The sequence below is a fragment of the Coregonus clupeaformis genome, chromosome 23, assembly GCF_020615455.1.
Source record: "Coregonus clupeaformis isolate EN_2021a chromosome 23, ASM2061545v1, whole genome shotgun sequence".
Classification (NCBI taxonomy): domain Eukaryota; kingdom Metazoa; phylum Chordata; class Actinopteri; order Salmoniformes; family Salmonidae; genus Coregonus; species Coregonus clupeaformis.
In genome coordinates, this window is record NC_059214.1 from 52,039,456 (window position 1) to 52,054,702 (window position 15,247).

The following is a 15,247-nucleotide window of genomic DNA, read 5'->3' on the forward strand; positions in this document are numbered from 1 at the left end:
CCAGACCTGCAGGGGAGAGGAGGGCCAGACCCCCAGACCTGCAGGGGAGAGGAGGGCCAGACCAGACCCCCAGACCTGCAGAGGAGAGGAGGACCAAACCCCCAGACCTGCAGGGGAGAGGAGGGCCAGACCCCCAGACCTGCAGGGGAGAGGAGGGCCAGACCCCCAGACCTGCAGGGGAGAGGAGGGCCAGACCCCCAGACCTGCAGGGGAGAGGAGGACCAGACCCCCAGACCTGCAGGGGAGAGGAGGGCCAGACCCCCAGACCTGCAGGGGAGAGGAGGGCCAGACCAGACCCCCAGACCTGCAGGGGAGAGGAGGACCAGACCCCCAGACCTGCAGGGGGGGGCCCCACAGGGCTTTCGGGACAGGGGAAATATCTCAATTCGTCTTTCCGCAATTCCTTGCTACCTATCTTATCGCCACCTCAACCGTATTGGAGGGAAAGGTTCAAGTTCCTTCCCCTTGGACCTACTTCTCCAGTGCATTTTGAGAAGGATGTGAGGAGAGAGGATGCAATGAATCAAGAAAAGACTGATTGAGATAGCACCAGAGAGGGAAGGCGCACAACACAGAGGAGAGGACAAGAAACAGCTACAGAGACTCCATATGACTACGCTACAAGACCAAATGTATGTGGACACCTGCTGGTCCAACATCTCATTCCATAATCATGGGCATTAATATGGAGTTGGTCCCCCCTTTGCTGCTATAACAGCCTCCACTCTTCTGGGAAGGCTTTCCACTTGATGTTGGAACGGGGAGGACTTGCTTCCATTCAGTCACAAGAGCATTAGTGAGGTCGGACACTGATGTTGGGCGATTAGGCCTGGCTCGCAGTCAGCGTTCCAATTCATCCCAAAGGTGTTCGATGGGTTGAGGTCAGGGTTATGTGCAGGCCCGTCAAGTTCTTCCACACCGATCTCGACACACCATTTCTGTATGGACCTCGCTTTGTGCATGGGGGCATTGTCATGCTGAAACAGGAAAGGGCCTTCCCCAAACTGTTGCCACAAAGTTGGAAGCACAGAATCGTCTAGAATGTCATTGTATGCTGTAGCGTTAAGAATTCCCTTCACTGGAACTAAGGGGCCTAGCCCGAACCATGAAAAACAGCCCCAGACCATTATTCCTCCTCCACCAAACTTTACAGTTGGCATTACGCATTTGGGCAGGTAGCGTTCTCCTGGCATTCGCCAAACCCAGATTCGTCCGTCGGACTGCCAGATGGTGAAGCGTGATTCATCACTCCAGAGAACGCGTTTCCACTGCTCCAGAGTCCAATGGCGGCAAGCTTTACACCACTCCAGCCGACGCTTGGCATTGCGCATGGTGATCTTAGACTTGTGTCTGCTCGGCCATGGAAACCCATTTCATGAAGCTCCCGACAAAATTTTTTTCGTGCTTCAGCCCTCGGCGGTCCCGTTCCGTGAGCTTTTGTGGCCTACCACTTCACGGCTGAGCCGTTGTTGCTCCTAGACGTTTCCACTTCACAATAACAGCACTTACAGTTGACCGGGGCAGCTCTAGCAGGGCAGACATTTGAGGAACTGACTTGTTGGAAAGGTGGCATCCAGCGGTGGCGCGGTGGTCGGGAGAGATTGTGTTTTCTCTAGCAGGAGGTAAGCTTGGCTTCTTATATGATGTTGAGTAAAGCTTAAACCATGTATTTAGATTGTAGGTAGGTATTGTAGTCAGGTATTATAGGTAGTTTACTTAGGTAGTTATTGTAGGTTATTGTAGGTTATTGTAGGTAATTATTGTAGGTAAGTATTGTATTCGGCGGACCCCGCGAAGCTACGAGTGCTAGCTAACCCACTACTTGGACCAACAAAGCTAGCTAGCTAGCGGGTAGCTACTGGTAACTTTTAGCAACTGTGGTTAGTTGTTTCCAATGTTATTTCACGCTTAAGAGTACCTGTAATTGAGCCAGCTAGCTACCTACCATTCAGCTGTTTTTCTAACCTCATTATCCGAGGCATTAACGTTAGGTGGTTGGTGGCTGCTGTACTTAATTACAGCTACTGATTGCAGTCTGCCACCCAGTTAGCTGGCGTTGGGTAAGTTTGGCTTTATACATAGCTTGGGCTTTGTCGAGTAAGGCTTAAACTATGTATTTAGATTGTAGTCAGGTATTATAGGTAGGCATCGTGGGCTGTTGTGGGTAGTTGTTGTATGTAGTTATTGTAGGTTACTTTTGTATTCGGCGGTGCCAGGTGTAGCACGAAGCTAGCTAGCTAACTCACCACTTGGACTAGCTGGCTAGTAGCTATTAGCAACGGTAGCAACTAAATACAATATCCTTTTAGCCAGCTACATTCGTTTGCAGCGACGCCGTTTTTCAAACAAAGTCAACACAGCAGCCATTGCTAGCTAGCCAACACTACCAGCTGGCTGTACTGTGGTAGCTAAATACAATATCTTTGTGCTAGCTAGCCAACGTTTAATCATTGCTGCGTTATGAAAGAACTAGACACGGACACGAATTATCTGTTTAGTGTGTTAACACACTATTGGTAGTTTGTTGTAACCAAGCATTGGTGCTAAACTGTGTGTTATTGGATGCTAGCATGCTAGTTAGCTATGGCGTCATAGTTAGCTAGCTGAATAAAGTAAGTTGAGTCTAGTCCTTGAAACATTGAACCGCTGTAGTTTACAACAATTCTAATTTCTAAAGTGGAAGTTGGGAGAGTTTTATTCGGGTGGTTCAGTAAAACAATTATAGTTTCTGAGGTGGAAGTTGGGAGAGTTATATTTTTTTGGTGAGGGAGGCCTTGCTCTCTCCTTTCCCAGATGTTTAGCTCATTTCATTCCGATCTCCTCTGCATTATTGTAGCCATCTGCTACAGCCTGTCAACTATGGCTCTGCCTATCCCTGTTCTCTCCTCTCCGCACAGGCTACACAAACGCCTCACACCGCGTGGCTGCTGCCTCTCTAACCTGGTGGTCCCTGCACGCACCACACACCTGGAGTTCCAGGTCTCAGGCAGCCTCTGGAACTGCCGTTCTGCTGCCAACAAGGCTGACTTCATCCCAGCCTATGCTACCCTCCAGTCCCTCGACTTCCTGGCGCTGACGGAAACATGGATTACCACTGAAAACACTGCTACTCCTACTGCTCTCTCCTCGTCTGACCATGTGTTCTCGCATACCCCGAGAGCATCTGGTCAGAGGGGTGGTGGCACAGGAATCCTCATCTCTCCCAAGTGGTCATTCTCAATTTTTCCCCTAACCCATCTGTCTATCTCCTCATTTGAATTCCACGCTGTCACAGTCACTAGCCCATTTAAGCTTAATATCCTTGTCATCTATCGCCCTCCAGGTTCCCTTGGAGAGTTCATCAATGAGCTTGACGCCTTGATAAGTTCCTTTCCTGAGGATGGCTCACCCTTCACAGTTTTGGGGGATTTCAACCTCCCTACGTCTACATTTGACTCATTTCTCTCTGCCTCCTTCTTTCCACTCCTCTCCTCTTTTGACCTCACCCTCTCACCGTCCCCCCTACTCACAAGGCAGGCAATACGCTTGACTTCATCTTTACTAGATGTTGCTCTTCTACTAATCTCACTGCAACTCCCCTCCATGTCTCCGACCACTACTTTGTATCCTTTTCTCTCTCGCTCTCCTCCAACACTACTCACTCTGCCCCTACACAGATGGTAACGCGCCGCCGCAACCTTCGCTCTCTCTCTCCCACTACTCTCTCCTCTTCCATCCTATCATCTCTTCCCTCTGCTCAATCCTTCTCCCTCCAATCTCCTGATTCTGCCTCCTCAACCCTCCTCTCCTCCCTTTCTGCATCCTTTGACTCCCTGTGTCCCCTATCCTCCCGGCCGGCTCGGTCCTCCCCTCCAGCTCCGTGGCTTGACGACTCATTGCGAGCTCACAGAACAGACCTCCGGGCAGCTGAGCGGAAATGGAAGAAAACTAAACTCCCTGCCGACCTGGCATCTTTTCACTCCCTCCTCTCTACATTTTCTTCATCTGTTTCTGCTGCTAAGGCCACTTTCTACCACTCTAAATTCCAAGCATCTGCCTCTAACCCTAGGAAGCTCTTTGCCACATTCTCCTCACTGCTGAATCCCTCCCCCCCCCCCTCCTCCCTCTCTGTGGATGACTTCGTCAATCACTTTGAAAAGAAGGTTGACGACATCCGATCCTCGTTTGTTAAGTCTAATGACACTGCTGGTCCTGCTCACACTGCCCTACCCTATGCTTTGACTTCTTTCTCCCCTCTCTCTCCAGATAAAATCTTGCGACCAGTGACTGCAGGCCGCCCAACAACATGCCCGCTTGACCCCATCCCCTCCTCTCTTCTCCAGACCATCTCCGGTGACCTTCTCCCCTACCTCACCTCGCTGATCAACTCATCCTTGACCGCTGGCTATGTCCCTTCCGTCTTCAAGAGAGCGAGAGTTGCACCCCTTCTAAAAAAAACAACACTCGATCCCACTGATGTCAACAACTACAGACCAGTATCCCTTCTTTCTTTTCTTTCCAAAACTATTGAGCGTGCCGTCTTTAGCCAACTCTCTTGCTATCTCTCTCAGAATGACCTTCTTGATCCAAACCAGTCAGGTTTCAGGACTGGTCATTCAACTGAGACTGCTCTTCTCTGTGTCACGGAGGCTCTCCGCACTGCTAAAGCTAACTCTCTCCCCTCTGCTCTTGTCCTTCTAGACCTGTCTGCTGCCTTTGATACTGTGAACCATCAGATCCTCCTCTCCACCCTCTCCGAGCTGGGCATCACCGGCACGGCTCACTCCTGGATTGCGTCCTACCTGACCGGTCGCTCCTACCAAGTGGCGTGGCGAGAAGCTGTCTCCGCACCACGTGCTCTCACCACTGGTGTCCCCCAGGGCTCAGTTCTAGGCCCTCTCCTTTTCTCCCTATACACCAAGTCACTTGGCTCTGTCATATCCTCACATGGCCTCTCCTATCATTGCTACGCTGACGATACACAACTAATCTTCTCCTTTCCCCCTTCTGATAACCAGGTGGCGAATCGCATCTCTGCATGTCTGGCAGACATATCAGTATGGATGACGGATCACCACCTCAAGCTGAACCCTGGCAAGACGGAGCTGCTCTTCCTCCAGGGGAAGGACTGCCCGTTCCATGATCTCGCCATCACGGTTGACAACTCTGTTGTGTCCTCCTCCCAGAGTGCAAAGAGCCTTGGCGTGACCCTGGACAACACCCTGTCGTTCTCCGCTAACATCAAGGCGGTGACCCGATCCTGCAGGTTCATGCTCTACAACATTCGGAGAGTATGACCCTGCCTTACACAGGAAGCGGCACAGGTCCTAATCCAGGCACTTGTCATCTCCCGTCTGGATTACTGCAACTCGCTGTTGGCTGGGCTCCCTGCCTGTGCCATTAAACCCCTACAACTCATCCAGAATGCCGCAGCCCGTCTGGTGTTCAACCTTCCCAAGTTCTCTCACGTCACCCCCTCCTCCGCACACTCCACTGGCTTCCAGTTGAAGCTCGCATCCGTTACAAGACCATGGTGCTTGCCTATGGAGCAGTGAGGGGAACGGCACCTCCGTACCTTCAGGCTCTGATCAGTCCCTACACCCAAACGAGGGCATTGCGTTCATCCACCTCTGGCCTGCTGGCTCCCCTTCCTCTGCGGAAGCATAGTTCCCGCTCAGCCCAGTCAAAACTGTTCGCTGCTCTGGCACCCCAATGGTGGAACAAGCTCCCTCACGACGCCAGGACAGCGGAGTCACTCACCACCTTCCGGAGACATTTGAAACCCCACCTCTTTAAGGAATACCTGGGATAGGATAAAGTAATCCTTCTACCCCCCCCCAAAAAAAAAAAAATGTTTGGAAAGTGGTTATCCCACTGGCTATAGGGTGAATGCACCAATTTGTAAGTCGCTCTGGATAAGAGCGTCTGCTAAATGACGTAAATGTGCCCTTGAGCAAGGCACTTAACCCTAATTGCTCCTGTAAGTCGCTCTGGATAAGAGCGTCTGCTAAATGACTAAAATGTAAAATGTAATATCGGTGCCACGTTGAATGTCACTGAGCTCTTCAGTACGGGCCATTCTACTGCTTGTCTATGGAGATTGCATGGCTTTGTGCTCGATTTTATACACCTGTCAAAAACGGGTGTGGCTGAACTAGCCGAATCCACAGGTTTATAGTCACCTCTACAGGGTTATAGTCACCTCTACAGGGTTATAGTCACCTCTACGGGGTTATAGTCACCTCTACAGGTTTATAGTCACCTCTACTGGTTTATAGTCACCTCTACAGGTTTATAGTCACCTCTACGGGGTTATAGTCACCTCTACAGGTTTATAGTCACCTCTACTGGTTTATAGTCACCTCTACAGGTTTATAGTCACCTCTACAGGTTTATAGTCACCTCTACAGGGTTATAGTCACCTCTACAGGTTTATAGTCGCCTCTACAGGTTTATAGTCACCTCTACAGGGTTATAGTCACCTCTACGGGGTTATAGTCACCTCTACAGGTTTATAGTCACCTCTACAGGTTTATAGTCACCTCTACAGGTTTATAGTCACCTCTACGGGGTTATAGTCACCTCTACGGGGTTATAGTCACCTCTACGGGGTTATAGTCACCTCTACGGGGTTATAGTCACCTCTACAGGGTTATAGTCACCTCTACAGGTTTATAGTCACCTCTACAGGTTTATAGTCATCTCTACAGGGTTATAGTCACCTCTACGGGGTTATAGTCACCTCTACGGGGTTATAGTCACCTCTACAGGTTTATAGTCACCTCTACAGGGTTATAGTCACCTCTACAGGGTTATAGTCACCTCTACGGGGTTATAGTCACCTCTACAGGGTTATAGTCACCTCTACGGGGTTATAGTCACCTCTACAGTGTTATAGTCACCTCTACAGGGTTATAGTCACCTCTACAGGGTTATAGTCACCTCTACAGGTTTATAGTCACCTCTTCAGGGTTATAGTCACCTCTACAGGGTTATAGTCACCTCTACAGGTTTATAGTCAACTCTACAGGGTTATAGTCACCTCTACAGGGTTATAGTCACCTCTACTGGTTTATAGTCACCTCTACAGGGTTATAGTCACCTCTACAGGTTTATAGTCAACTCTACAGGGTTATAGTCACCTCTACTGGTTTATAGTCACCTCTACAGGGTTATAGTCACCTCTACAGGTTTATAGTCAACTCTACAGGGTTATAGTCGCCTCTACAGGTTTATAGTCACCTCTACAGGGTTATAGTCACCTCTACAGGGTTATAGTCACCTCTACAGGGTTATAGTCACCTCTACAGGTTTATAGTCATCTCTACATGTTTATAGTCACCTCTACAGGGTTATAGTCACCTCTACAGGGTTATAGTCACCTCTACAGGTTTATAGTCACCTCTACAGGGTTATAGTCACCTCTACGGGGTTATAGTCGCCTCTACAGGGTTATAGTCACCTCTACAGGGTTATAGTCACCTCTACAGGTTTATAGTCACCTCTACAGGGTTATAGTCACCTCTACAGGGTTATAGTCGCCTCTACAGGGTTATAGTCACCTCTACAGGGTTATAGTCACCTCTACGGGGTTATAGTCGCCTCTACAGGGTTATAGTCACCTCTACAGGGTTATAGTCACCTCTACAGGTTTATAGTCACCTCTACAGGTTTATAGTCACCTCTACAGGGTTATAGTCACCTCTACAGGGTTATAGTCACTTCTACAGGTTTATAGTCACCTCTACGGGGTTATAGTCACCTCTACAGGGTTATAGTCACCTCTACAGGTTTATAGTCACCTCTACAGGGTTATAGTTACCTCTACAGGTTTATAGTCACCTCTACGGGGTTATAGTCACCTCTACAGGGTTATAGTCACCTCTACAGGGTTATAGTCACCTCTACGGGGTTATAGTCACCTCTACGGGGTTATAGTCACCTCTACGGGTTATAGTCACCTCTACAGGGTTATAGTCACCTCTACAGGTTTATAGTCACCTCTACAGGGTTATAGTCATCTCTACGGGGTTATAGTCACCTCTACGGTGTTATAGTCACCTCTACTGGTTTATAGTCACCTCTACATTTTTATATTCACCTCTACAGGTTTATAGTCACCTCTACAGGTTTATAGTCACCTCTACAGGGTTCTAGTAACCTCTACAGGGTTATAGTCACCTCTACAGGGTTATAGTCACCTCTACGGTGTTATAGTCACCTCTACGGGGTTATAGTCACCTCTACGGGGTTATAGTAACCTCTACAGGGTTATAGTCACCTCTACAGGGTTATAGTCACCTCTACAGGTTTATAGTCACCTTTACAGGGTTATAGTCACCTCTAAGGGGTTATAGTCACCTCTACAGGTTTATAGTCACCTCTACAGGTTTATAGTCACCTCTACAGGGTTATAGTCACCTCTACAGGTTTATAGTCACCTCTACGGGGCTATAGTCACCTCTACAGGGTTATAGTTACCTCTACAGGTTTATAGTCACCTCTACGGGGTTATAGTCACCTCTACAGGGTTATAGTCACCTCTACGGGGTTATAGTCACCTCTACATGGTTATAGTCACCTCTACGGGGTTATAGTCACCTCTACGGGGTTATAGTCACCTCTACGGGGTTATAGTCACCTCTACTGGTTTATGGTCACCTCTACAGGTTTATAGTCACCTCTACAGGTTTATAGTCACCTCTACAGGTTTATAGTCACCTCTACGGGGTTCTAGTCACCTCTACGGGGTTATAGTCACCTCTACGGGGTTATAGTCACCTCTACGGGGTTATAGTCACCTCTACGGGGTTATAGTCACCTCTACAGGGTTATAGTCACCTCTACAGGTTTATAGTCACCTTTACAGGGTTATAGTCACCTCTACAGGTTTATAGTCACCTCTACAGGTTTATAGTCACCTCTACAGGTTTATAGTCACCTCTATAGGGTTATAGTCACCTCTACTGTTTTATAGTCACCTCTACAGGTTTATAGTCACCTCTACAGGTTTATAGTCACCTCTACAGGTTTATAGTCACCTTTACAGGGTTATAGTCACCTCTACAGGTTTATAGTCACCTCTACAGGTTTATAGTCACCATTACAGGTTTATAGTCACCTCTACAGGGTTATAGTCACCTCTACTGGTTTATAGTCACCTCTACAGGTTTATAGTCACCTCTACAGGTTTATAGTCACCTCTACGGTGTTATAGTCACCTCTACAGGTTTATAGTCACCTCTACAGGGTTATAGTCACCTCTACTGGTTTATAGTCACCTCTACAGGTTTATAGTCACCTCTACAGGTTTATAGTCACCTCTACAGGTTTATAGTCACCTCTACAGGTTTATAGTCACCTCTACTGGTTGATAGTCACCTCTACTGGTTGATAGTCACCTCTACAGGTTTATACTCACCTCTACAGGGTTATAGTCACCTCTACGGGTTTATAGTCACCTCTACGGGGTTATAGTCACCTCTACGGGGTTATAGTCACCTCTACGGGGTTATAGTCACCTCTACGGGGTTATAGTCACCTCTACGGGTTTATAGTCACCTCTACGGGTTTATAGTCACCTCTACGGGTTTATAGTCACCTCTACGGGTTTATAGTCACCTCTACGGGTTTATAGTCACCTCTACGGGTTTATAGTCACCTCTACGGGTTTATAGTCACCTCTACGGGTTTATAGTCACCTCTACGGGTTTATAGTCACCTCTACGGGGTTATAGTCACCTCTACGGGGTTATAGTCACCTCTACGGGGTTATAGTCACCTCTACAGGTTTATAGTCACCTCTACAGGGTTATAGTCACCTGACTCTAACCTGACTCTAAACTGACACTTACCTCCGGGAGAGGCTCCATGGCTGGGTCTGGGGGCTGAGGAGAGGCTGGGGGCTGGGGGCTGAGGAGAGGCTCCATGGCTGGGGCTGGGGGCTGAGGAGAGGCTCCATGACTGGGGCTGGGGGCTGAGGAGAGGCTGGGGGCTGGGGCTGGGGGCTGAGGAGAGGCTCCATGGCTGGGGAGAGGCTGGGGGCTGGGGCCTGAGGAGAGGCTGGGGGCTGGGGGCTGAGGAGAGGCTCCATGGCTGGGGCTGGGGGCTGAGAAGAGGCTGGGGGCTGAGAAGAGGCTGGGGGCTGAGGAGAGGCTCCATGGCTGGGGCTGGGGGCTGCGGAGGGGCTCCATGGCTGGGGCTGGGGGCTGAGGAGAGGCTGGGTAGAAGAGCAGACGGTGCAGGCTGAGAGAAAGAGGGTTTTATTGGGGCTGCTCTGTCACCTCCTGAGCATGATCCCTGGGAGCAGCGGGTTCTAAATCAGGAGTGAGAGAGCGGGCGGTGGCATGCGGGGGACTGGTCTGTATGTCAGAAGGAAGGGATAACAGATGCAGTGATAGTCAGAGAGGAGCCTGTACGGCCCTGCTGTAGAGCCCCGCTGTAGAGCCCCGCTGTAATGCCCCGCTGTAGAGCCCCGCTGTAGAGCCCCGCTGTAGAGCCCCGCTGTAGCGCCCTGCTGTAGAGCCCTGCTGTAGAGCCCTGCAAGGAAATTGCAAGAAAGTCTACAGGGCTCAAGTTAGCAGCAGGCAAGGAGCAGCAGGCAAGGAGGAGCAGGCAAGGAGCAGCAGGCAAGGAGGAGCAGGAAAGGAGCAGCAGGCAAGGAGCAGCAGTGAAGGATGAGCAAGCAAGGAGCAGCAGTGAAGGAGCAGCAGTGAAGGAGCAGCAGGCAAGGAGCAGCAGTGAAGGATGAGCAAGCAAGGAGCAGCAGTGAAGGAGCAGCAGGCAAGCAGGCAAGGAGCAGCAGGCAAGGAGCAGCAGTGAAGGATGAGCAAGCAAGGAGCAGCCGTGAAGGAGCAGCAGTGAAGGAGAAAGCAGTGAAGGAGCAGCAGGCAAGGAGCAGCAGTGAAGGAGCAGCAGGCAAGGAGCAGCAGTGAAGGAGCAGCAGGCAAGGAGCAGCAGTGAAGGATGAGCAAGCAAGGAGCAGCAGTGAAGGAGAAGCAGTGAAGGAGCAGCAGTGAAGGAGCAGCAGGCAAGGAGCAGCAGGCAAGGAGCAGCAGGCAAGGAGCAGCAGTGAAGGATGGGCAAGCAAGGAGCAGCAGTGAAGGAGCAGCAGTGAAGGAGCAGCAGGCAAGGAGCAGCAGTGAAGGATGAGCAAGCAAGGAGCAGCAGTGAAGGAGCAGCAGTGAAGGAGCAGCAGGCAAGGAGCAGCAGTGAAGGATGAGCAAGCAAGGAGCAGCAGTGAAGGAGCAGCAGGCAAGCAGGCAAGGAGCAGCAGGCAAGGAGCAGCAGTGAAGGATGAGCAAGCAAGGAGCAGCCGTGAAGGAGCAGCAGTGAAGGAGAAAGCAGTGAAGGAGCAGCAGGCAAGGAGCAGCAGTGAAGGAGCAGCAGGCAAGGAGCAGCAGTGAAGGAGCAGCAGGCAAGGAGCAGCAGTGAAGGATGAGCAAGCAAGGAGCAGCAGTGAAGGAGAAGCAGTGAAGGAGCAGCAGGCAAGGAGCAGCAGGCAAGGAGCAGCAGGCAAGGAGCAGCAGTGAAGGATGGGCAAGCAAGGAGCAGCAGTGAAGGAGCAGCAGTGAAGGAGCAGCAGGCAAGGAGCAGCAGTGAAGGATGAGCAAGCAAGGAGCAGCAAAGGAGCAGCAGTGAAGGAGAAAGCAGTGAAGGAGAAGCAGGCAAGGAGCAGCAGGCAAGGAGCAGCAGGCAAGGAGCAGCAGTGAAGGATGAGCAAGCAAGGAGCAGCCGTGAAGGAGCAGCAGTGAAGGAGAAAGCAGTGAAGGAGCAGCAGGCAAGGAGCAGCAGTGAAGGAGCAGCAGGCAAGGAGCAGCAGTGAAGGAGCAGCAGGCAAGGAGCAGCAGTGAAGGATGAGCAAGCAAGGAGCAGCAGTGAAGGAGAAGCAGTGAAGGAGCAGCAGTGAAGGAGCAGCAGGCAAGGAGCAGCAGGCAAGGAGCAGCAGTGAAGGAGAAGCAATGAAGGCCCAGCAGTGAAGGAGGAGCAGTGAAGGAGAAGCAGCAGTGAAGAAGGAGCAGTGAAGGAGCAGCAGGCAAGGAGCAGCAGTGAAGGAGAAGCAGAGAAGGAGCAGTAGTGAAGGAGAAGCAGGAAGGAGCAGAAGTGAAGAAGGAGCAGTGAAGGAGGAGCAGTGAAGGATAATAATATAATAATAATAATAATAATAATATGCCATTTAGCAGACGCTTTTATCCAAAGCGACTTACAGTCATGCGTGCATACATTTTTTTTTGTGTGTATGGGTGGTCCCGGGGATCGACCCCACTACCTTGGCGTTACAAGCGCCGTGCTCTACCAGCTGAGCTATAGAGGACCACTGTAGCTCAGCTGGTAGAAGCAGGCAAGGAGCAGCATTGAAGGATCAGCAGTGGCTCAGCTTTAGATCATTATTAAAATAAACCACTACATTCTCTTTCAGTTTGTAAAGCAGGTGTTTCTGCACGTTTGTGATGTGTTCAAAAACTAAACAAAGATTGGTTTGAGCTGCTTATACAATGACAGACTGACATAGGATCAATCCATCTAGAATTATATCAAACCATTTAACTGGAAAAAGTATGGATAGAAAAGTTATACATTTTAGAAAAATAGTCAGTTATAAATAATAAATAAAGCTCTACAAAAAATGTCCTTGAATTAAACAAAGTGTGGTGGTAAAAAGATGATGACTGAGCAACAACTGTCCTCTTTAAGATGTCTTACTTGTAGGCCAGCTTCTCCTGGCGCTGCCATTACAGATGATGCTATTTATAACTCTGCGACCTGATTGGTTATGGTCCGCGTTCCAAACGACACCCTATTGTCTAGATAGGGCACTACTGTTGACCACAGCAGGGCTTTATAGGGACTAGGGTGCCATTTGGGACTCTATAATATCCCTCACCAGGACAGGTTTAGGTGGCTCTGAGAAACACTGACGAGAAAAATGCTCAAGTATTGATTATTAAAATACTATTTAAAAAGCATTTGACATATTTTAAAGTATAAAGTTGAATAGCCTCCCTCACAGAGAGGGATACAGAGGCTGCACAGAGCACAGTCACCGGAAGCCAACTCACATTCATAAGATATTTATATTAGAAGGGTAATTATTACATTGTCAACAGTAGTTATTAACTGGTTATAAAGCATAAAGGTGTTATTTTTGCATAAATTAGTGAGTGATTACAATGTGTATCCTAGAAAACTTGATTCACTGCTTAACTCCATCCCCTCACACCGCTGAGTGTCTCAAGTATTTGTTTCCCGACCCGTGTGCCCAGGGGCATTCCATACAGCCTTGTCTTAAGCATCCACAGGGGGTCAACATTGGCACAGTGTTTCATCCACAGGGGGGCAGTGTTGGCACAGTGTTTCATCCACAGGGGGGCAGTGTTGGCACAGTGTTTCATCCACAGGGGGGCAGTGTTGGCACAGTGTTTCATCCACAGGGGGTCAACATTGGCACAGTGTTTCATCCACAGGGGGGCAACATTGGCAGTGTTTCATCCACAGGGGGGCAGTGTTGGCACAGTGTTTCATCCACAGGGGGGGCAGTATTGGCACAGTGTTTCAACCACAGGGGGTCAACTTTGACCTTTTAACAGTTGCTTGGTTGGTAGATCATTTGATCTAAACATGCAGTACAGTTATCCTGTAAATGTTGAAAACTACCTGCACTGACAACTTGAGGTCATAAATCCCTTTGAATTATTTCAAGGAAAAGGCTGAAATGAGTTATTCTTCAAATATCGGTTTTAATGTGTACACATGAACCTGAGCAGTTATTTCCCTTAATCTGGGACTAATAATACAACTGTTAATAAAAGTATTTATTTATAACAATTATTATTACAACTTCAATTGTTAAAAAATGTACATATATTATAAAGCATATGTAAAATGACCAGCCAAATGGATGCAGATCTATACCCACCCCATAGTAGAAACACAAGCATTTCACTGCACCTGCAATAACGTCTGCAAATCTGTGTACACAACCAATAAACTTTGATTTGATTTAGATTTGATGTAAACACACCTAGGAGTGGAATCTGATTGGACAGGCTCCAAGTAGGCAGGGCCGCCTTGGACTTTCTCCTCGGCCGATTGGCCAAAGCTGCTGTCTGTCCACCCGGTCCAGAGAAGCCCCTCCCCCCTATCCAGCGCTAACGCTCCACATGATGAAAAAAGCCATCAGAAAACTCAGTGATCTCATCACAGCTGTTTTTTCTCCCTCTCCAGTTAAGACTATTGTAGTGAAAAGTGAGGAGGGGGTAGAGGAGAGAGAGGTGTTCAGGCCTTGAGCCTCCGTCACCCCTCCCCAAACTGGGATGGGTTTGTGCGTTCTTTTGGGAAGTCAACAGTGTTACGGTGCTGTGAGGACAGGCTAACTCTCTAACCCCTCAGGCTGAGGCTGGGGGTCGGGGAGGGGGTAGGGCTGGGGGAGGGGGAGGGAGAGGGGCTGGGGGGTCGGGGAGGGGGTAGGGCTGGGGGAGGGGGAGGGAGAGGGGCTGGGCGAGGAGGGAGAGGGGTAGGGCTGGGGGAGGGAGAGGGGTAGGGCTGGGGGGAGGGAGAGGGAGAGGGGCTGGGGGAGGGGGAGGGAGAGGGGCTGGGGGAGGGGGAGGGAGAGGGGCTGGGCGAGGAGGTGGAGACGCTCCGCACCTCCCGATACTCCTCCTGGTCTGGATGGAACCTGGTTATGTGGCTCACCACCACACTGGAACAGAGGAGGAGGAGGAGGAGGAGGAGGTGGAGGAGGAGGTGGAGGAGGAGGAGGAGGAGGTGGAGGAGGAGGAGGAGACTTAGTATTAGAGATCAAAGGAAACTATTCAAATTGTGGAGAAATGCAGTACTGTTCCCAGTGGCGCTGTGTGTATATAATTAGACCATACAAATAGACTGTCAGAGCCACCGGACGAGGTCCAGTGTGTGTGTGTGTGTGTGTGTGTCCCCTCACCTCGACCTGCTTGGCTCCTGCCTGGGGTGATCAGCCTTGGGAACGTAGGTCGACTTGGACCACTAGAGAATAACAAATAAACAGATCATAAGGAATAAGGCTGTAGAGTGGCTGTCCTATCTAGGAGATATAAGCTCAGGAAATATATATATTTTTGCCCCGTAAACATTTGTGAGGGTCATAGGCCAAAACGGAGACCACCACCGTGTTCGTGGGAGTCTCCCCTTTCCACAGTGGGGTCACATTAGTGTGTAGCCCAAACGGTTCAGACAGAATTTGGCACATCGGCGATACCGACTTCAGATGAGTCCCGTCGTGTTCCTGAGAGTC

At 49.8% G+C, this 15,247-nt stretch overlaps 1 protein-coding gene across 1 annotated transcript in view; it reads right to left on the minus strand.

The window, feature by feature from the left end:
* Positions 1 to 9,829: 9,829 nt before the first annotated feature.
* Positions 9,830 to 15,247, minus strand: part of LOC121536166 (tubulin polyglutamylase TTLL4) — a 42,268-nt gene continuing 36,850 nt past the window's right edge. Inside the window, exons 18-21 of the mRNA XM_045206475.1 lie at positions 14,918 to 14,979; positions 14,560 to 14,677; positions 10,398 to 10,518; positions 9,830 to 10,224 (exon numbers count right to left, since the gene is read on the minus strand). Coding sequence (XP_045062410.1) covers positions 9,830 to 10,224; positions 10,398 to 10,518; positions 14,560 to 14,677; positions 14,918 to 14,979 — 696 coding nt within the window. The remainder of the gene's footprint in view (positions 10,225 to 10,397; positions 10,519 to 14,559; positions 14,678 to 14,917; positions 14,980 to 15,247) is intronic.